Source organism: Scyliorhinus torazame, chromosome 8 (genome assembly GCF_047496885.1).
Source record: "Scyliorhinus torazame isolate Kashiwa2021f chromosome 8, sScyTor2.1, whole genome shotgun sequence".
Taxonomy (NCBI): Eukaryota; Metazoa; Chordata; class Chondrichthyes; order Carcharhiniformes; family Scyliorhinidae; genus Scyliorhinus; species Scyliorhinus torazame.
Window position 1 is genome coordinate 258,968,558 of NC_092714.1, and position 23,197 is coordinate 258,991,754.

General features: G+C 49.5%; 1 protein-coding gene across 3 annotated transcripts in view; it reads left to right on the forward strand.

Annotated features, from left to right (window-relative positions):
* ndrg3b (ndrg family member 3b) overlaps nt 1–23,197 on the forward strand; it is a 118,662-nt gene that overhangs the window by 43,782 nt on the left and 51,683 nt on the right. For all 3 annotated transcript variants that reach the window (XM_072515190.1, XM_072515188.1, XM_072515189.1), the window contains exons 4-7: nt 10,911–11,016; nt 13,214–13,334; nt 21,381–21,443; nt 21,598–21,658. In XM_072515190.1, coding sequence (XP_072371291.1) covers nt 10,911–11,016; nt 13,214–13,334; nt 21,381–21,443; nt 21,598–21,658 — 351 coding nt within the window. The remainder of the gene's footprint in view (nt 1–10,910; nt 11,017–13,213; nt 13,335–21,380; nt 21,444–21,597; nt 21,659–23,197) is intronic.

Sequence of the window (23,197 nt, forward strand, 5' to 3'; positions counted from 1 at the left end):
ACAGTGACCCAGCCGGGAATCGAACCCGGTACTCTGGAGCTGTGAAGCAACTGTGCTAACCACTATGCTACCGTGCTGCCCCTAAATATGCCACTATCAGCACCTTTCTTAGCCTTGACCATCACCATTTACAGACCCTTTGTCTTTTTGCCCATGGCATCTTTGTCAATCTCTCCCCAGCTTCCACCTAACGCTGGTCCACTATCCAGACCTACTGCTCTTCCCCCCCCCCCCCCAATAACAGTATAAATCTAACCCTATTTCCAGTCCTCTTTGTCTTTGATGAAGAGTTATCCAGACGCAAAAAGTTTGCTCGCTTCTCTCCACAGATGCTGACAGACATGCCGGGATTTTCCAGCATTTTCTGTTTTTGTTCTTTCCAAAGTCCTTCATTGGGTGCAAATCTGGGACACAATTAGATAAATGCGACGTTCTTCTTTCTTCTGTGACGTGAGCACAAATCCGATTCTGCAAGTGGAGAAGGAGAGCCTGCCCAGGTCAGCTGGCCACAATGCCTGTCATCGAGTCAGGCAGCATTCAGCTCCTGATCGCAAGGCTGGAGGCCTAATGCGTTGTGACAGAACTGGCCGACGTGCTGACACCCAGGTGGTTCCATCATAATATTCTGCAGATTTCCTGCTAATCCTGGAGTGAGTGGCTTTAACACCACAGCGAACAGCTGGTGTTATGGTTCCACAAAGAGCAGTCTTCATGAGAGAGAGCGCACGCTATTTAGTATGAGGAGACAATTTTTTAAAAAATCAGACTAGTACAAATATCGTATTTGAAGGATTTGCGATTGCTGCAGTGAAAGTCGATAACAGGTCGTGAATTTGCTTCAGTCAGATTCCTCCCTTCCCTTCCCCACCCCTTCCCCACATCACCAATGAACGGCGTTGGGGGAGGGGGGGGCATTGCCATCACTGAATCCCCCATTATCAACATCCTGGGGTTACCATTGACCACAAACTCTCACACAAGGTGGCTTCACACACTTACTTTCCAGTAGGAGTTTGTTGGATAATGATTAGAAGTCAAGTGCTGATTGACTTCATCTGACCTATAGCTGCAACCCCCACCCCACTCCCATATCAATGGCCATCTGGGTCATTTGCACTATTTTAGCCCAAGATCACCTATCTCAGCAGTTTGGTGTCTGAACTGTTGCTTCCCCGATGTGGACATTGCCTTATAGACACGCAACCTCACAAATGTGCCTTATAGACACGCAACCTCACAAATGTGCCTTATAGACACGCAACCTCACAAATGTGCCTTATAGACACGCAACCTCACAAATGTGCCTTATAGACACGCAACCTCACAAATGTGCCTTATAGACACGCAACCTCACAAATGTGCCTTATAGACACGCAACCTCACAAATGTGCCTTATAGACACGCAACCTTACAAATGTGGGGCAGGATTCTCCGTCCGTTCCTCAGACTAAGTATTGATGCCGGGGCAGGATGCGTGGACTTCCATGACAGCAAAACCTGTGCCGCACCTGGACCGATTCAGCGACTGTTAAGGGGCTAGCATTGACACCACGTGGAACTCAATCGATTCCAATGAGAAATGGTACGGGATTCGCCAGATTCATGATTGACACTCAGGAAGCTGACAAGCTGCAGCCGCATATACACACGGCACTCCCCACACACACCACCCCAGCCAACAAGTTGGCAGCAAGGAGAGCGGCCCCTCGATTTACGGGCGCCGAGCTCGAGTCCCTCCTGGACGCCGTGCAGGGGGTGAAAGGCTGACATGTTAGCATGGCGCATACTTCTGTGCCCAACCAGGCCCAACGGGCTACACGGTGGCCCCGGTTGGCACTGCGGGCCCCCGTCGGACCCATGGGGGCCCATCTCTGCTACCAAGGGTACTGTTGGCTGGCGCTGCCCTTGCCAGCGGTACGCCCGGCACCCCCGTAGGTGCTGCTGTGGGTGTTGCTCAAGGTGGGCCGTGCGATGTTCTGCCAATCTGCCATTCTCCATATTGCTCAGCGAATCCCAAACTCTGCTGCTCAGGACCTGCCCCTTTCCCCCATTGTCCCTGCCCCATTCACCCATTGTCCCTGCCCCTTTCCCCCATTGTCCCCACCCTTGTTGATTTACATTGGATCCAAGTACACATCCCCACTACCCTCTTCCCCCACTCCTTTACACCCCCCCCGCTCTCAATCAATGCCTCAAGTGCGCAATTCTCATTTTGTTGTTTAAATTCTTGTCCAGCCTCATCCCTCCTACACCTGCAATCTCTTCCTACCCTACAACACCCAAACTCTCATTCCTCAACACTCCAATCTCACTGCGCCACGTCATGGGGTCCATACCGTCAGCTGATTAGCTTCCCCCCTCCAATTCCCTCGATTTAAGACCCTCCTTTAAAACCCCAACAGTTGAACCACACCTTTCAACTTTTTTGGTCGCCCTCCCCAATCCCCTTCGATGCCGTGGCCATTTTAATAATAATAATCTTTTATTGTCACAAGTATGAAGTTGCTGTGAAACGCCCCTAGTCTCCACTTTCCGGCGCCTGTTCGGGTAAGCTGGTACACGAATCAAACCCGCCTTGTTCTGCATTACAAACCAGTTGTCTAGCCCACTGAGCTAAACCAGCCTTCATCGCTCTACTGTAGCGCCTGCGGGAACTCTTCCCTGTGAAAGGTGCTATGTAATGAAAATTGATCCCGCAAACCTCGGGCAAGTAACTGGGGATTATTTTGTATTGATGAATGAAGATTGTGGCGGGGTCCGAGAGGTGAGGGCAAGTTGCGAAAGGTCACTGTTTGGCATTTCAACACCGCGTTGTTGTTGTTGCTACAACTGCTGGTTTTTAGTTCGTAAATAGATTAAATATATAATTTTACCGGCCACCTTGACCTCTTCCTCCACTCCAGCCCCCCCCCCCCCCCCGAATCAACAGCAAACTGAAACCTCCTGAGGCACTTCACAGAAATGTTATCAAACAACTTTTGACATTGAGCCACCCGAGGAGGTATTAGTTAGGCCAGGTCACCAAAAGCGTGGTCAAATCGGTCGGTTTTAAGGACCACCCTTAAAAAGTAGGAGAGCCAAGCGGGAGAGGTTGAGGGAGAGAATTTCAGGGCTTAAGCAGCTGAAGGCCCGACTGCCAATGGTGAAGGAAGGAAAATCTGAGGGTGTAGATGGAGGAGAAGTGCAGGAGTGTTCCAGGCCCGGGGAAGGCTACAGACCAAAGGGCCATGAGAGATTCCCAAAACAGGGATCAGAATTTTAAAACCAGGCCATTGCCAGACTAGAAGCCAGCGTAGGTCAGCAACCACAGGGGTGATGGGGGAATGGAACTTAGCGCTGTGAGGTAGAGCACGGGTCACAGAAGGTGGTGAACTGGTGCCTGGAGAGGCATTTTTTATACCTTCAAAATTATTACCTCATGCTCACAGTGATGAGGTTTGCGTACATGACTGTGAGGTCAGAACGGGGGCCTTCGGTGAGATGACAGAACTGTCACAGTAACTGGGACAGCAATGGGCTGTGTGAAATCATCGCCACCCTGCGGGACAGGTGATTAATTATTGCCCCCAATCCAGCACTTTGCATTCTGCAGGACATTTTGTAAAACTGGTTGGCAAATCGCACGCCCGACAGTGCGGAAGTCGAGTGATGGTCTGCCACCTTGCGCCAGAACAGGTCACTAACCTCGGCCCTGTCCAAACCCAACTGGCTCTTAGCCTGAATCCAGGACACATTGCACGAACAGCACATTGCACGAACAGCACATTGCACGAGCAGCACATTGCACGAGCAGCACATTGCACGAGCAGCACATTGCACGATCAGCACATTGCACGATCAGCACATTGCACGATCAGCACATTGCACGATCAGCACATTGCACGATCAGCACATTGCACGATCAGCACATTGCACGAACAGCACATTGCACGAACAGCACATTGCACGAACAGCACATTGCACGAACAGCACATTGCACGAACAGCACATTGCACGAACAGCACATTGCACGAACAGCACATTGCACGAACAGCACATTGCATGATCAAGCACCATTCGCGCACGGGGAGGATTGTTTTCCGAACTTTAAGGATGGTATTGACGACCTCTCGACTGCTCTGCATTCATACATTGACAGGGCAGACTGGAATCACAAAAGTAGCAGTTATCACAGGACAGCCGCATAGATTTATTTACATTGAAATTCGGGAAGATTGAATGTGGCAGGGGTGGATGATCGAACCCTGCGCTAACTTGAGCGCGTGGCGTGAGTTTTGTTCAGGGTCTCTGTTAATCTTGAAACTTGTTCCCTAAGATCCGAAACGACCTCTCTCTCCCTCTTTAAGATGTTCCTTAAAACCCACGGGTGGGATTTTCCGCGCATCCCGCCATCGGACTGTGCGGGATCTTCTTGTCCTGCCATTGTCAACGAGGTTTCCCGTTGAATGCACCCCTCACCGCTGCCGGGAAATCCGTGGTGGGGGTGCGCCACCGGCTGGTCCGGAAGATCCCGCTGACGGGAAGGGCTGGAAAGTTCCAGCCGACGTCTTTGCTCCGGGTTTTTGGTCACTTGCTCGAGTGTCTCTTTAGGCTTGGTGTCAGGTTGTGTTGGGTAATAGGCCGGTGAAATGTCCTGGCAGGTTTGGATATGGTAAAGACGCTGCCTACAAGTATATTGTTGGTCCCACCAATTGGGGGATCAGTACACCAGCAACATCAACCTGACTGGGCTTTTCTTTTGAAAGAGAGAATGGATTATGAAAATAATAAGTAATACTTTTACATAACGCCGTATGACATTAAAACGTTGTCACAATGTATTATTTTAAATCGAACCCTATTTAAATTGCCCACTAAACTGAGTTTTAACTAAATGCAGACAAAGCTGATTAGGCAAAATCTGTTAATGCCTTCAGGATTTGTTACTTCACCTTGCTGTTGTTGCTCTTTTAACTGTGGGGCAAACCGCCTGACCCGTAATCGGCCGAGTGTTTTATTTTCACGGGAGATGACAAATATTTCCTCCTCGATGTGGAAAGTATAATTTTGATGTAGTTAAATTGCCCTTTCCCGGTGTGGCTGGTCTGTGTCAAGTGTGCTGTTGGGGCGCTGCGGTTGGCCTCCATGGCCTTCTGAACTGCCGGGTCCAACTTCCAAGAACCCAAATTCCACAGTCGGAAGGGAGAGAGGTTGATGCAGCAGTTGGCGGTCATTCTCGAGCTCTTGGCAGCGCAACGTGTCGCACTGACCCTTGCGGCATAGGGCAGAAACCACCAAAACAATGGGACCCTGTCCCGAGGATAGTGCGAGATGCGAACTCTAAATTCTGAGGCCGTGTAGGGACCATGACTTTAAATTGCGGGATTGGGAGACAATAAGGGACAAAACTGAAATGGAGGATAGTGTGCAGCGCACAAGCCTAAAATATGAAATGGTGTAAAGCACCATTATACATGTATATCGTGCTTCACTGACATTGAGTGGAATTCACCAAGTGTACACTTCCAGTATTGCTATCCCATCCCTCAAGTAGGCCTTGAGCATTAATCTGTGGATCCGCTATCAACAACCCAGCTGCCCTGAAATGCAAACCCCAGTGCTATTGCTGTTGCTGGGGGTTGTGTGTGGGAGAGAATAGGAAGCGAATGTCTTTTACAGTAATTAATCAACCTTTTAATTCCTCCCATCACTTCTGCAAGCGTTTAGCTGCACTGCAAACGAGGTGGAGCTCTCAATGCAATTTCTTCAGATATTTTGGGATTGTAACGCAGAAGCTATTTCAGTGATGAACAGTTTTATTATTGTGCCAGATTTCATACTGCTTCTACACTTGTTTGGTTTTGAACAGATCTTTTTAAAAATAAATTTAGTGTACCCAATTCATTTTTTTTCCAATTTAAGGGGCAATTTAGCGCGGCCAATCCACCTACCCTGTGCATCTTTTGGGTGGTGGGGGCAAAACCCACGCAAACATGGGGAGAATGTGCAAACTCCACACGGACAGTGACCCAGAGCCGGGATCGAACCTGGAATCTCGGTGCGGTGAGGCCGCAGTGCTAGCCACTGTGCCACCGTGCTGCCCTTTGAACCAATCTTTGTGCGTTAGCAAGGGGCTGTTATCTTTCAGGTGCGATGTAAAAGATGCCACGGCAGTGATTTGATCAGAGGGCGAGAGAAAGACTTACATTTGTATCGGGAAATTCATGAGCTGAGGACATTCCAAAGCATTTCAACAATGCAATGCAGTCACTGCTGCAGTGTAATGAGAGCGGGGGTATGTCTCGCCATGTCTAGGTCAACATTCCTCCCTCAGTCAACACCAACACATTGATTAACAGATCACTTAACTTTTTTGCTGTTTGTGTACAAATTGGCTAAAATATTTGTCTATAAAACAAAAGTATTGGTACTTCAAAAGTAATGAAGTGCATGCGTGCATGTGGTGTGGGGTGCGCGCGTGTGGGGTGGGGTGTGTGCGTGTGGGGTGGGGTGGGGTGCATGCCTGTGGGGTGGGGTGCGTGCCGGTGGGGTAGGATGCGCGCCTTTGGGGTGGGGTGGGGTGCGCGCATGTGGGGTGGGGCGGGGTGTGCGTGGGGTGGGGGGTGCGTGCGGGGTGGGGGATGCGGGGTGGGGAGTTGGGGGTGCGCGCACGTGGGGGGTGCGCGCACATGGGGGGTGCGCGCATGTGTGGGGTGCGCGTGTGTGGGGTAGAGTGGCCATGTGTGAGGGGAGGGTGTGGTGTGCATGTGGGGGCTAGGGTTGGTGTGTGTGATGGGGTCCGTGTGGTGTGTGTGGAGGGGTTGGGGGTGGATTGTGGTGGGGGTGGTGTGTGTGTGTGTATGTGCGGGAGTGATGTGCCTGCTCTCGATTCCAGATCTTGCCTCGAATAAGAATGTTTTGCACATCTTTTTCGATAATAGCAGCAAAAGATCGATAGGAATGCAGTCACATAACATATGCTCAGGCAATGCAGTCATTTATACACGTGTTCGGGAAATGTAGTCACATATACACGTTCTCGGACAATGCAATCGCATACACGTGCTCGGGCAATGCAGTTACATATACACATGCTTGGGCAATGCAGTCACATATACACGTGCTTGGGCAATGCAGTCACATATACACGTGCTCAGACAATGCAGTCACATATACACGTGCTCAGACAATGCAGTCACATATACACGTGCTCAGACAATGCAGTCACATATACACGTGCTCAGACAATGCAGTCACATGTACACGTGTTCAGACAATGCAGTCTCATATACACGTGCTCGGGCAATGCAGTCACATATACACGTGCTCGGGCAATGCAGTCACATATACATATGCTCAGACAATGCAGTCACACATACACGTGCTCAGACAATGCAGTCACATATACACGTGCTCGGGCAATGCAGTCTGTTGAGTTGACTGATCGATCATCATCCAAGAATCATAAACCAAACTGACAGAGGTTGTTTGTATCACTCGCTCACACTTTTCATGGCTGCAGCAATTCGAAGAGGGTAGTTGCAGCTGACCCAAAGGTATTCTTCCTCCGGAGTACCTCACACCCTGACCCTTCCTCAACATCCTCACCCAACTCTTCCTCCCACTTTGCCTTAATCCTCTCTAGCGATACCTTATCTTCCCCCAGCATCATCCCATAATTCGCCGACACCATCCCTTCTCCATTCTGCCTGTCGTCAATATCTCTTCCAGTATGGGAGCCGGCGCCATTGGAAAGCTCTGTACCTCTTTCCAGGCAAAATTTTGTACCTGTATATACCTAAACACTTCCCCCTGCCCCGACCCATATTTCTCCCCCAGCTCCAACCCATATTTCTCCGCCAGCTCCTCTAACTTCGCAAACCAGCTTCCCAGAAAGAAATCCTTTCTCTTAATCCATTTTAAAATTAGCAGGGCATAGAGTAATACTTGCATTACTGAACAGAATCTGGCTCTTGTTAGAACCACTTCAGACTCTGGCTGAATATCTTCAAATAGCTGTTTCAATCGGTTGTTTCAGCCTCTTCCTTGTCTTCAGACAAGATTGCTCTGCTTTTAACGTATTATTACTCCTTTTTCCCCTATCCTACTGGGAAAGAAAATTGCCTTTATCTATGGTCCAAAAAACACAAGGATTGCCACATCCAAAAGCCTTTTATCCAAACCCTATCTCTCTCCACAGCTTTCTCCGAAACCGTCTCTCTCCACAACTTCTCAAAATGTCTCCCTGCATTCCTAGGCTGCACCCAGTAATGATCTCATCTCCTCAAGCTAAGAAAACAAATTCTCCCCGGAGGCTGCAAAGCCCCTAAACTCCCCTGGGACTTCCCCAGGCAAATCGCTAGCCCAGACTGAAAAACACATTCCTTGGTTAACTTCACCTGCTTTTTCTAGAAGCAAATCAGAAACCTTTTTACAACCCTGACCATTGTAAAGAAACACATTCTAACCCCAGGCTTTTAACCCTTAAATTGTCCCAATATTTGGAAGCCAATATCCTAAAATGTTCCAATTGTCACATCTTCCCATTACCCCCCCCTGATACTAACTGACCATTTAGATGAGTGACCAGAGGGAAACCATACCTTACCAATTATGGCCAGCCACATCCAATCTTCTGAACGTACAGCTTTCATTGCTCAGCTGGTATCTTAGAATTTACAGAGCAGAAGGAGACCGCCTGGCCCATCAAGTCTGCACCGGCCCCTGGAAAGAGCACCGATTAAACCACCCTATCCCCGTAACCCAGCAACCCCACCTCACCCTTTTGGACACTTAAGTGGCAATTTAGCCTGGCCAATCCACGTACCCTGCACACCTTTTTGGGTTGTGGGGGTGAATCCCACGCAATCACGGGGGGAATATGCAAACTCCACACTAAATCGCACCATATTGAGCGGTGTAAGTTCCAATATATTAATTAACGACTTTGTGCCGTTCTGTTAATCTTAGTTGTGCGTCAGTTGAACATGGAAATTCTAAAGTCTGTGTGTGGAGAAGAAGGGAGATGATGGTACCGTGGGAACGTCGCTGAACTTGTAACCCAGAGGCCCAGGCTAATGCTCTGGGGATGTGGGTTCAAATCCCACCACCGCAGCTGGTGGAACTTAAATTCAGTTAGCCTCAGTAACAGTGACTATGATGCTATCATCGATTTGTTGCAAAATAAAATTACCCACCTGTTTCACGAATGCCTCTTTAGGGAAGGAAATCTACCGTCCTTACCGGGTCTGGCCTACATGTGACTCCAGACCCACAGCAATGTGGTTGACTTCTTAGCTGCCCTGTGAAATGCCCGAGCAAACCATTCAGTTCGAGGGCAATTAAGTTTGGCGACAAATGCTGGGCCTTATCAGTGATACCCACCTCCCATGAAAGAATAAAAAAAAATACAACCAACAAGGATTTTCAATGCAGGTGGGGCCGTTTGCCCAGTTTGAGGTAGATTTCCTTTTGCTTTCACTGTGATCAACTGCACAGTGTTTCTCCACCAGATGTCCCATTTGACCTTCACTAATCCACTTACTGTAACCAGGGTGAGCTCATAAAGAGCTGATCAGCCTCGCAGTCGGTGATGGCCAAGGATCTACTGAACAGAAAATAATGTGTTGCTTCAATGAAATTGTTTGGCTTTTCGAATGGTGCACTGTTTTAGTCCACTTTAACCTCTAACCTCTTTTTAAAAAATTTTTAAAAAGCCACCGACCCTGCACAGCTTTGGGTTGTGGGGGCGAAACCCACGCAAACACGGGGAGAATGTGGGAGAATGTGCAGACTCCACACGGACAGTGACCCAGGGCCGGGATCGATCCTGGGACCTCGGCGCCGTGAGGCAGCAATGCTTAACACTGTGCCACCGTGCTGCCCCTCTCTTTTTAAAAATTAACATTGAGTGCGCAGTTGTAGTAGGGACTGAGGGCCATTGTCACCAGATTTGTGACTCCGTCGGTAGTGCTCTTGCCTCTGGGTCGCAAGGTTCAGAACCCCCTCCGGGCCTGAGCACTAAAATCCAGGCCGATACGTGAGTTGCAATGAGGGCATGCTGCATTGTTGGAGGTTCCGTCGGATGCGATGTTAAACCGAGGTCCTATCTGTTTGTTTGGGTGGATGTCAAAGATCCCGTGATCCCACAGAGCTTGAATCTTGCTGAAAAGAGCAAGGTGTTGCTGAAGCTTTTGATCTTGCACTCATCCGGACAAATGCAAGAAAGCCAAGTTTCAAACAATCACAGCAATTTATGCCACAGAGTGTTGATTGGTCGGCGAGCCGAGGAATTGCCATGGAAAAAGCAATGGCAGACTTTAGACCCTCCAAGCTCCCAGGTAATTCAAAAAAGACGCCATGTTTGAACACTATCAAGTGTAAATGAAAGGCTTTGGCAACATGTCTTTACCATGAACTACGAGGCCTGAAAACATTCTCCCAATCTCCCCCAGTCTGATGTTGATCTGCTCTGTCATCCCGTCCCACATTACTTGAGCTGCCCCCATTTCCATAGAATCCCCACAGTGTAGAAGGAGGCCTTTTGGCCCATCGAGTCTGCACCGACCGTCCGAAAGTGCACCCGACATGCAGTCAGTTAGGATGATCAGGAATGCACGACCATTACGACTGGTTGAAGCCGATCCAGTAATAACTTTCAAAAGAAACTTGGATAAATACTTGAAAAGGAAAAATGTGTGAGGATACTATATAGACACTACATGTGAGGATACTACACCGGAATGGGCGTGGGACTAATTGGGTAGTTCTTTCATGTTGCTGGCACAGGCCAGTTTGGATCAAATGCCTTCCTTCTTCGTGTCAGTCTATGATTCTATCTGCTGCTTCTCGGCAGAGATTGCTGTCTGGCATCGGGGCTACAGAAAGAAAAAGAAAATAGATGTGATTTTTGTGCTTTTTTCTGCCTGCAGGAGCACGACATTGAGACTGCGCACGGTGTGATGCATGTCACCATGCGAGGCACCCAAAAGGGGAACAGACCTGTCATCTTGACCTATCACGACATAGGCCTCAACCGTAAGTCCTTGCCTCTTTAAGTGTTCATCTTCTCGAGTCAGTGCGCGCCATTCTCTAGTCAGTCTGAGGGTGGGGGGTGAGCTGGCTGTTCTCAGATTGTTCAGTAACCTGAAAAGTAAACCATGGGCTGAGAATCCTTGCAGGTTACTGCTTGTAAAGATTCAGGAGGCCGAGTAGTCTGGTGAACGCTAGTTTATTCAAGGTCAACAGGAACTTCCTCAACTGTGGTAAATACAGCGTCGGTCCCAGTCGGGACTACCAACATGCCGGTCCCTATCCGGGCCGGCCTTTATAGAAGATAATTATGAGCCCCAGCTGGGCGTGCCTCCGCCCACTAGCGGGGAAGCTTGTATTCCACGGGGAGATCGATTAGGGTATCCCCTGCCGGCCTCGTGGGGGTTATTACACTTCTCTTACCCGAGGTGAAGTAGATGACCTTTCCCTCCGTCCCTTTACGACACGCGGGAGGTCAGGAACTCGCTCTCAGGAAAAGTGTCAGCAGTACAGAAAGCAATTAGGAAGGCGAATGGTATGGTGGCCTTTATTACAAGAGACTGCACCTGGAGTTCTGGTCTCCTTACCTAAGGAAAGATATACTTGTCAGAGAGGGAGTGCAGCAAAGGTTCACAAAGCTAATTCCTGGAATGAGCGGTTGTCCTATGAGGACATATTAAATAGACAGTGTCATGATATTCAGGTAAACATCATGGTACAAACATACATACACACTGATGGACAGATCAACGGACCACACAACACCACAGCCAATCACAGGCAAGAGCGTACACACTACAAAACAGGGAGCACGACACTTCCGGCTCATTCCAGCAGGAGACAGCTCAGGGCACAGAGCTCACAGCAAGCCACTCAGACATCCACCAAGTGCCTCTCCAAGATACTGTTAGGAATAGGTCCACAGATTCAAGGGTTATGATCGAACCTCAGTAACCAGTTTACCACTGTAAATATATGTTAGTAATAAAACTGAGTTGTACCATTCGCAACCGTGTTGGTTCGTCTGTGTAGCAGAGCACCCAACACATCAGACAGGACCTTTATTCTTTGGAGTTTCAAAGAATGAGAGGTGATCTCATTCAAGCATCCTGTTTATTCGTTCATGGGATGTGGCGTCACTGGGTAGGGCCAGCATTTGATGCCAATCCTAATTGCCCTTGAACTGAGTGGCTTTCTAGGACATTTCAGAGGGCGTTTTAAAAAAATAAAAATAAGTTAACCACATTGCTGTGGACCCAAAGTCACATGTCGGCCAAACCAAGTAAGGTTGGCAGATTTCCTTCCCTAAAGGACATTAGTGAACCAGCTGGGTTTTTATTTGACAATCAACAATGGTTTCATAGTCACCATTATATTGAATTCAAATTTCACCATCTGCTGTGGTGGGATTCTAATCCGGGTTCCCAGAGCATTACCCTGGGTCTCTGGATTACTGTCCAGTGTCAGTACCACTACGCCACCGCCTTCAGTCAAACATATTCCTGCAGGACTCAACAGGGTGGGGAAGGTGTGCCCCTGGCTGAGGTGCTCACAACCAGGGAACACAATCGCAGAATATGGAGAGGGTGAGCAATGAAGGAATTTCAGGAATGGAATGTCATGTTGATGGATTCCAATGAAATAAACGAAGGTGGAGGCTTGTGTGAAGCAGTGGCGTATTGGTATTGTCGCTGGACTCGTGGTATTGTCACTGGACTGGTAAACCAGAGACCCAGAGTAATGCTCTGGGGACCCAGGTTCAAAGCCCGCCACTGCAGATGGTGAAATTTGAGTTCAATAAAGATCTGGAATTTAAAAAGTCTAATGATGACAATGAAACCGTTGTCGATTTAAAACCAGATTAAAACCCATCTGGTTCACTAATGTCCTTTTAGGGAAGGAAATCTGCCGTCCTTACCTGTCTGGCCTACATGTGACTCCAGACACACAGCAATGTGGGCGACCCTTAACTGCCCCCTTGAGGGCAGTTAGGGAAGGGCAATAAATGCTGGCAAAGCCAGCGATGCCCACATCCCATGAACAAATTTTTTAAACTACTGGCATCGACAATTGGTCAGTGAGAGGTTTCTGTGTTGGAAATTCCACGTGACAGAGTGAAAATTACATCGCGTGGAAGTGATTTTGTGTTGCTGTTTGTTTCTCCCGCCGTGTCCCCGTTAATGTTTGAGTGATTTGCCCACAGACAAATCATGCTTCAACACTTTGTTTAACTATGAAGATATGCAGGAAATCACGCATCATTTTGCCGTGTGCCACGTGGATGCACCTGGACACCAAGAAGCAGCTCCGCCTTTTCCAACTGGGTGAGAGGCTTTTTTCACATTGCATTTTGTTTTGCCACTGTGCTTGTACTCAAGATAGATTCTTGATGAACGAGGGAGTTAAATTGACAGGAGAGTCGAGTTGAGGCCACGATCAGATCGGCCATGATCTTACCAAATGACGGAGCAGACTCGAGGGGCTGAATGGTCTGCTCCTAATGCGTACGCTCGTATGTACGATTGCAAAGCTTATCTTTCAGGAGTATTGGGATTAATTCCTCGGGTGCAGATGAACACGAGTAGCTCATTCAGCTCCTTGAGCCTATCCGCCATTCGGTTAGATCATCTAACCTGCATCTTTACTCGATCTCTCCATCCTGGTTTCATATCCCTTACTTAATACCCATAACTCGCAATGCCTCTTCCTTGTAAGATTTTTTTTTTTTTTTTTAAATAATATTTTATTGAAAATTTTTGGTCAACCAACACAGTACATTGTGCATCCTTTACACAACATTGTAACAATACAGATAATAATGACCTTTTTTAAATTTAAACAAAAACAACAACAAATAAATAAATATTAAATAACAAAAAAAAAAAAAAACTAGCCCTAATTGGCAACTGCCTTGTCTCAGGCCACACACACCCCCCCCCCCCCCCCCATCCCCCCCCCCCCCCCCCCAAGTCCTGGGCCGCTGCTGCTGCCTTCTTTGTTCTCCCCTATCTATCTTTCCGCAAGATATTCGACGAACGGTTGCCACCGCCTAGTAAACCCTTGAGCCGACCCCCTTAGGACGAACTTAATCCGCTCTAACTTTATGAACCCCGCCATATCATTTATCCAGGTCTCCACCCCCGGGGGCTTGGCTTCTTTCCACATTAGCAATATTCTGCGCCGGGCTACTAGGGACGCAAAGGCCAAAACATCGGCCTCTTTCGCCTCCTGCACTCCCGGCTCTTGTGCAACCCCAAATATAGCCAACCCCCAGCTTGGTTCGACCCGGACTCCTACTACTTTTGAAAGCACCTTTGTCACCCCCATCCAAAACCCCTGTAGTGCCGGGCATGACCAAAACATATGGGTATGATTCGCTGGGCTTCTCGAGCACCTCGCACACCTATCCTCCACCCCAAAAAATTTACTGAGCCGTGTTCCAGTCATATGTGCCCTGTGTAATACCTTAAACTGAATCAGGCTTAGCCTGGCGCACGAGGACGACGAGTTTACCCTGTTTAGGGCATCTGCCCACATCCCCTCCTCAATCTCCTCCCCTAGCTCTTCTTCCCATTTCCCTTTTAGTTCGTCCATCATAGTCTCCCCTTCGTCTCTCATTTCCCTATATATATCCGACACCTTACCGTCCCCCACCCATTTCTTTGAGATGACTCTGTCCTGCACCTCTTGTGTCGGGAGCTGCGGGAATTCCCTCACCTGCTGCCTCGCAAAAGCCCTCAATTGCATGTACCTGAATGCATTCCCTTGGGGCAACCCATATTTCTCGGTCAGCGCTCCCAGACTCGCAAACTTCCCATCCACAAATAGATCTTTCAATTGCGTTATACCTGCTCTTTGCCACATTCCATATCCCCCATCCATTCCCCCCGGGGCAAACCTATGGTTGTTTCTTATCGGGGACCCCCCCAGTGCTCCGGTCTTTCCCCTATGTCGTCTCCACTGTCCCCAAATCTTCAGTATAGCTACCACCACCGGACTCGTGGTATAGTTCCTTGGTGAGAACGGCAATGGGGCTGTCACCATAGCCTGCAGGCTGGTCCCCCTACAGGACGCCCTCTCTAATCTCTTCCACGCCGCTCCTTCCTCCTCTCCCATCCACTTACTCACCATTGAAATATTAGCGGCCCAATAATACTCACTTAGGCTCGGTAGTGCCAGCCCCCCCCTATCCCTACTACGCTGTAAGAATCCCTTCCTCACTCTCGGAGTCTTCCCGGCCCAAACAAAACCCATAATACTCTTTTCTATCCTTTTGAAAAAAGCCTTCGTGATCACCACCGGGAGACACTGAAACACAAAAAGGAATCTCGGGAGGACCACCATCTTAACTGCCTGCACCCTCCCTGCCATTGACAATGCTACCATGTCCCATCTCTTGAAATCTTCCTCCATCTGTTCCACCAACCGCGTCAAATTTAGCCTGTGCAATGTGCCCCAATTCTTAGCTATCTGGATCTCCAGGTAACGAAAGTCTCTTGTTACCTTCCTCAACGGTAGGTCTTCTATTTCTCTACTCTGCTCCCCTGGATGCACCACAAACAGCTCACTCTTTCCCATATTCAATTTATACCCTGAAAAATCCCCAAACTCCCCAAGTATCCGCATTATTTCTGGCATCCCCTCCGCTGGATCCGCCACATATAGTAGCAGATCATCCGCATATAAAGATACCCGGTGTTCTTCTCCTCCCCTAAGTATTCCCCTCCATCCCTTGGAACCTCTCAGCGCTATCGCCAGGGGCTCAATCGCCAGTGCAAACAGTAATGGGGACAGAGGACATCCCTGCCTTGTCCCTCTATGGAGCCGAAAATATGCCGATCCCCGTCCATTCGTGACCACACTCGCCACTGGGGCCCTATACAACAGCTGCACCCATCTAACATACCCCTCTCCGAACCCAAATCTCCTCAACACCTCCCACAGATAATCCCACTCCACTCTATCAAATGCTTTCTCGGCATCCATCGCCACTACTATCTCCGTTTCACCCTCTGGTGGGGCCATCATCATTACCCCTAACAACCTCCGTATGTTCGTGTTCAGCTGTCTCCCCTTCACAAACCCAGTTTGGTCCTCATGAACCACCCCCGGGACACATTCCTCTATTCTCATTGCCATTACCTTGGCCAAGACCTTGGCATCTACATTGAGGAGGGAGATTGGTCTGTAGGACCCGCATTGTAGCGGATCCTTTTCCTTCTTTAAAAGAAGCGATATCGTTGCTTCTGACATAGTCGGGGGCAGTTGTCCCCTTTCCTTTGCCTCGTTGAAGGTCCTCGTCAGTAGCGGGGCGAGCAAGTCCAAATATTTTCTGTAAAATTCAACTGGGAATCCGTCCGGTCCCGGGGCCTTTCCCGTCTGCATGTTCCTAATTCCTTTCACCACTTCTTCTACCGTGATCTGTGCTCCCAATCCCATCCTTTCCTGCTCTTCCACCTTGGGAATTTCCAGCCGATCCAAAAACTCCATCATTCTCTCCCTCCCATCCGGGGGTTGAGCTTCATACAATTTTTTATAAAATGTCTTAAACACTTCATTCACTCTCTCCGCTCCCCGCTCCGTCTCTCCATCTTCGTCTCTCACCCCCCCTATTTCCCTCGCTGCTCCCCTTTTCCTCAATTGGTGTGCCAGCAATCTGCTCACCTTCTCTCCATATTCATACTGTACACCCTGCGCCTTCCTCCATTGTGCCTCTGCAGTGCCTGTGGTCAGCAAGTCAAATTCCACATGCAGCCTTTGCCTTTCCCTATACAGTCCCTCCTCCGGTGCTTCCGCATACTGTCTGTCCACCCTCAAAAGTTCTTGCAACAACCGCTCCCGTTCCTTACTCTCCTGCTTCCCTTTATGTGTCCTTATTGATATCAGCTCCCCCCTAACCACCGCCTTCAACGCCTCCCAGACCACTCCCACCTGAACCTCCCCATTGTCATTGAGTTCCAAGTACTTTTCAATGCATCCCCTCACCCTTAAGCACACCCCCTCATCCGCCATTAGTCCCATATCCATTCTCCAGGGTGGACGCCCTCTTGTTTCCTCCCCTATCTCCAAGTCTACCCAGTGTGGGGCATGATCCGAAATGGCTATAGCCGTATATTCCGTTCCCCTCACCCTCGGGATCAATGCCCTACCCAACACAAAAAAGTCTATGCGTGAATAGACTTTATGGACATAGGAGAAAAACGAGAACTCCTTACTCCTAGGTCTACTGAATCTCCACGGGTCCACCCCTCCCATCTGCTCCATAAAATCCTTAAGCACCTTGGCTGCTGCCGGCCTCCTACCAGTCCTGGACTTCGACCTATCCAGCCTTGGTTCCAACACCGTGTTAAAGTCTCCCCCCGTTATCAGCTTTCCGGTCTCTAGGTCTGGGATGCGTCCTAGCATTCGCCTCATAAAATTGGCATCGTCCCAATTCGGGGCATACACGTTTACCAACACCACCATCTCTCCCTGTAATTTGCCACTCACCATCACGTATCTGCCCCCGTTATCCGCCACTATAGTCTTTGCCTCGAACATTACCCGCTTCCCCACTAATATAGCCACCCCCCTGTTTTTCGCATCCAGCCCCGAATGGAACACCTGCCCTACCCATCCTTTGCGCAACCTAACCTGATCTATCAGTTTCAGGTGCGTTTCCTGTAACATGACCACATCTGCTTTAAGTTTCTTAAGGTGTGCGAGTACTCGTGCCCTCTTTATCGGCCCGTTAAGCCCCCTCACGTTCCACGTGATCAGCCGAGTTGGGGGGCTTCCCACCCCCCCCCCCCTTGCCGGTTAGCCATCATCTTTTTCCAGCTTCTCGCCCAGTTCCCACGCGGCTGTATTTCTCCCAGACGGTGCCCCCCCGCCCATCCTTTCCCGCACCCACTCCCCCCTTTCCCCAGCAGCAGCAAACCAGTAATTCCCCCCTCCCCCCCCCCCCCCCCCCCCCCCCCCCCGCTAGACCCCCCGCTAGCGTAATTACTCCCCTCATGTTGCTCCCAGAAGTCAGCAAACTCTGGCTGACCTCGGCTTCCCCCCGTGATCACGGCTCGCCCCGTGCGGCGCCCCCTCCTTCCTGCTTCTCTATTCCCGCCATAATTATCATAGCGCGGGAACCAAGCCCGCGCCTCTCCCTCGGCCCCGCCTCCCATGGCCAACGCCCCATCTCCTCTCCCTCCCCACCTCCCCCCATCACCACCTGTGGGAGAAAGAAAAGTTACCATACCGCAGGATTAATCATACAATCCCTCTTCGCCCCCCCCCCCTACTCGTCCCACCACTTTGTCCAAACGTTCATTTTCGTAGTCCAATCATTCCAATTTTTCTTCTACAATAAAAGTCCACGCTTCATCCGCCGTCTCAAAGTAGTGGTGCCTCCCTTGATATGTGACCCACAGTCTTGCCGGTTGCAGCATTCCAAACTTTATCTTTTTTTTGTGAAGTACCGCTTTGGCCCGATTAAAGCTCGCCCTCCTTCTCGCCACCTCCGCACTCCAATCTTGATAGACGCGGATCACCGCGTTCTCCCATTTACTATACCGAGTTTTCTTCGCCCATCTAAGGACCATTTCTCTATCCTTAAAACGGAGAAATCTCACCACTATGGCTCTGGGAGCTTCTCCTGCTCTCGGTCCTCGCACCATAACTCGGTATGCTCCCTCCACCTCCAACGGACCCGTCGGGGCCTCCACTCCCATTAACGAGTGCAGCATCGTGCTCACATATGCCCCGACGTCCGCCCCCTCCACACCTTCAGGAAGGCCAAGAATCCTCAAGTTGTTCCTCCTTGCGTTATTTTCCAGTGCCTCCAACCTCTCCACAGATCGTTTCTGGTGTGCCTCCTGTATCTCTGACTTCACCACCAGGCCCTGTATGTCGTTTTCATTCTCTGCTGCTTTCGCCTTCACGACCCGAAGCTCCTGCTCCTGGGTCTTTTGTTCCTCTTTCAGCCCTTCAATCGCCTGTAGTATCGGGGCCAACAACTCTTTCTTCATTTCCTTTTTTATCTCCTCCACGCAGCGTTTCAAAAACTCTTGTTGTTCAGGGCCCCATATGAAACTGCCACCTTCCGATGCCATCTTGGTTTCTGCTTGCCTTCCTTGCCGTTGTTCCAAAGGATCCGCTGCAATCCGGCCACTTTCCTCTCCTTTTTCCATCCGTGTCCAGGGGGAACACCCTTCTGGTTTACCGCACGGTGTTTTCAGCCGTTAAAATTGCCGTTGGGGCTCCTATCAAGAGCCCAAAAGTCCGTTTCACAGGGAGCTGCCGAAACGTGCGACTCAGCTGGTCATCGCCGCACCCGGAAGTCCCCCCCTTGTAAGATTTTTGCCCTCTTTGCCTGTCTGCCCCCTCAGCCTCCTGGGCCATTGCCAATGTCCCTGCAGCTGGTGACCAGGAATTGCTGGCGATCCATTGGGTATGATATCCCCCTCTCAATTTCCCTCTTCCCTCCATCCGCTACCTCTCCCTCCTGGCCGAGAGGGACCGCAACCTGCCAGTGCCCTGGCACCCACCCGCGCCCATTCAATGCAGCTCAAGTGCCCTGCTTTTATGCTGTGACAACCAATCGTGGGTTAATTGCCTCAGTGGCTGTCGTCAGTGAGGAATCCAATTTCCTGAGGATTGTCAGCAATTCTGGGCGACCAAGATGGTGGTACCTAGTTTTTCCCTCCCAAATGGATCACGAACGGAATATAAGCTGTCAGGGAAGCAATGGATTTCTAGGAAATATAAGGGAGTGTTACAGTTTAGCACAGTGGGATAAACAGCTGGCTTGTAATGCAGAACAAGGCCAGCAGTGCGGGTTCAATTCCCGTACCAGCCTCCCCAAACAGGTGCCGGAATGTGGCGACTAGGGGCGTTGTACAGTAACTTCATTGAAACCTACTTGTGACAATAAGCGATTATTATTATCTGAGTTTTCTCCTGGGAACATCGTTTGGAAATGGACACTTATAGACTTGATTCTCAGGGAGAACGGGACCACGGAAACACCTCCCACCTTTTAGTTTTGTTCATGGAGCATGCAGCACACACAACACAATTGACATCATCGTGGGGGAGAAGGTTTAATGTTTGATATTTTTGCAGAGAAATTAATTTCAATAACTTTTTTCACGTACACAGTGATTCTCCGATTATTAATTTTGATAGGCCGCAGGTGGGAAGGTAATAACGGGAAAGAGAGAAGAGGGGGCCCAATTCACCCCATTCGTTCTGCCGAGACTGCGCGAAGAGTGATTTTCTGCTTGCCAGCTGAAGCTAGCCAGCAGGAAGGACTCCCCTCAGATCGGGGCACCGTTCTGGAAGGCTGCCCCGATCTTCGCCCCTGCCCCCCTTTCCAGCGACCCCCCCGCCCCCAAACTTGGGGAGGCTCCTGGGAACCCACCCTCACCCCTCTACCTGGTAAGGCATGCCCCCCCCCCCGGATGGCGCTGCCTGGGTGGTGCTGCCCTGGTGTCAGGGAAGTGCCAAGGTGCAACCCTGCCCTGTCCCCGACCACCCAGGAGCCTCTAATAGCCAAGGAGACCCCTCCCCTGGTGTCATTACGCCAGGTCTGTGTTTGTGTGGACCAGTACTTAACGGTGCCCTGGTCAGGTCTCGCAGGTGTGGCCGTTGAGTTCCAGGCGCCGGGAGAATCCGACGAACGTGAATTTCAATGAGCAAAGCGCAAAACGGGCAAGGCAAATCTCAGAACGGCCTCGTCCTGACACCAAGTTGGGCACGACGAGGCTGCTGAATCGCGGTCAACAGCGTAAACATAGGAAAACAAGGGAATGAGCCAACTGGTCAAACTGTCCTGGCCCAATACCATGACCCAATCACAGCACTATTTACCCATCCATTAGGTAGGGCAAATAGTTTTGGTATTGCTAAAGTCACCTTTGGGATTGCTGCGTAAAGCATAATCCTTGGGAAGCTGGTGTAGAAATGGGCGGGATGAATGATAGAATCATAGAATTTACAGTGCAGAAGGAAGCCATTCGGCCCATCGAGTCTGCACCGGCCCTTGGAAAGAGCACCCTACTGGAGCCCAGGCTTTCAACCTATCCCCGTAACCTTTTTTTTTTTTTTTGGAGACTAAGGGCAGTTTAGCATGTCCAATCCACCTAACCTGCACATCTTTGGACTGTGGGAGGAAACGTGGGCACCCAAAGGAAACCCACGCAGACACGGGGAGAACGTGCAGACTCCGCACAGACAGTGACCCAAGCCGGGAATCGAACCCTGGACCGGTGAAGCAGCTGTGCTAACCACTGTGCTACCGTGTCGCCCTATTACTGAAGGCCTGCTGTAAGTCACTACAGGCGGGGAGAGCAATGGAACACTTCCTGACTTGCGTTTTCTGTCTTTTGGTTTTGCAGGTACCAGTACCCAACCATGGATGAGCTGGCTGAGATGCTGTCTGCGGTTCTAACCCATTTAAAGTGAGTTGGTTGCACAAACAGGCTCGGAGAGAATCCCAGTTTTCCCCTTTCTCACCCTCCTAGAACCCCCCCTCCCCCTCAACTACATGATCTTCCTCTTTATTTGTCTAAATGAGCGATTATGCGTAATGATTTTTATCTTATCGTTTTACAGTGTACAGAATGTGATTGGAATCGGAGTTGGGGCTGGGGCTTACATCCTAACCAGATTCGCAGTGAGTATCCAAATATATTAATGAATGAATGAATCCTGAGCAGGCACTGCTTTCTGTCTGATGTCTGGTTTCCACAATTTTTGGCTGCACCTTTATGCCACTATTTAACATTCAGAATGCATGTGTAAAGATTTGGAAAGGGGATCCTGCATGTAAACAGTTGGCTGTAACCAAGTATTTCCAGCCTCTGGCCTGTAGGTGGCACTTGAGAGAGCTGTTGAAATGTCTCGAGTTGGTCAACGTATAGTCCATGTTAAAAAAAATCACGTGCATCAACAAACTTCCCCGCACTATATTGCTCATAATTTGCTACTTTTCTTTTCATCTTCCTTTTAATGAACAGTTTTTACATATCCCTTCAAACAATGCTCCAAATGAGAGGATTGCATTAACATTGGTTACTGGTGGATCCACCGCTAGACAAATGCGTAGATTGCCTTTCACGCCACAAGATTGTTTCACAACTATGCATTTATCCATCCGTCCCTAAACTCTAGAACCCCCTCCCTAAACCTCTCTATCTCCCTCCTACTTCTAGCCCCTACCTCTTTTAACACCTACCTCTTAGTCTTCATGTCTTCTCCTTTGGCTTGGGTCAGCCTCCTGTGGCAGCAGGGCGAAGCTGGTTGCACGTTTACCTCTGAATCACCATGGTTGCAAGTCCCACCCCAGGGCTGATAGTCCAGGGCAGTACCGAGGGAGTGCGGCCTCTTGGATGTGACGTTAAACCAGGGCCCCGCCTGCGTGGCTCTGTTTTGAAGACAAGCAGGGGAGTTATCGTCTGTGCCCTGTTCAATATTTACCTCTCGATCAACATCCCCCCAAAAAAGCAATGATTTGACATTATCACATTGGTTTTCGCGGGAAGCTGCTGAGCACAAATTAGCTGCTGAGTTTCCTACATTACAACAGGGTCTAGACTTCAAAAACAAACACATCATTGGCTGTAAACGGCAGTGAGGCGGTCACGAAAAGCACTACATAAGCGCAGGTGTTTGTTTCGGACTACACACCCGTGAAGCACTTTAGGAATGTTTTTACTGGGGTAAAACCACCATACAACTGCAAGTTATTATTCAGTAAGCAAACTGGGCCATTCATTGTCTCCTCTCTGTTCACACCCCCTTTCACAGGCATACGGGTGAATCCTGTACCCAAAGCATGGGGCCTCACTAGTCAAGAGGCCAGTCAGCGATGGGGGAAAATATCAATTCCCATTCTCGCACCCACAGTCTAATTGAGCAAGACTCCATTTTGGGAGTGTCATGTTCTGTAGACTGGCCGAAGCGAACGATGAACTACAGAACATGTAGTTTAAAATAATTTATAATAGAACGAACTTTGTGGTAAGATAGTTAGGATAAATTAACTAACAAACAACTAACACTAAACAACTCTCGTGGAACCACTGCAAACACTTCTATCTCCTAGCACGGTCAACTCCCAGCTCCCAGATCGATGGTGACGTGATGGGTTTACAATGCCACCTAGTGGTCGGAGGTTGTGCATAACATTATGCACAAACTTACATCATGCATA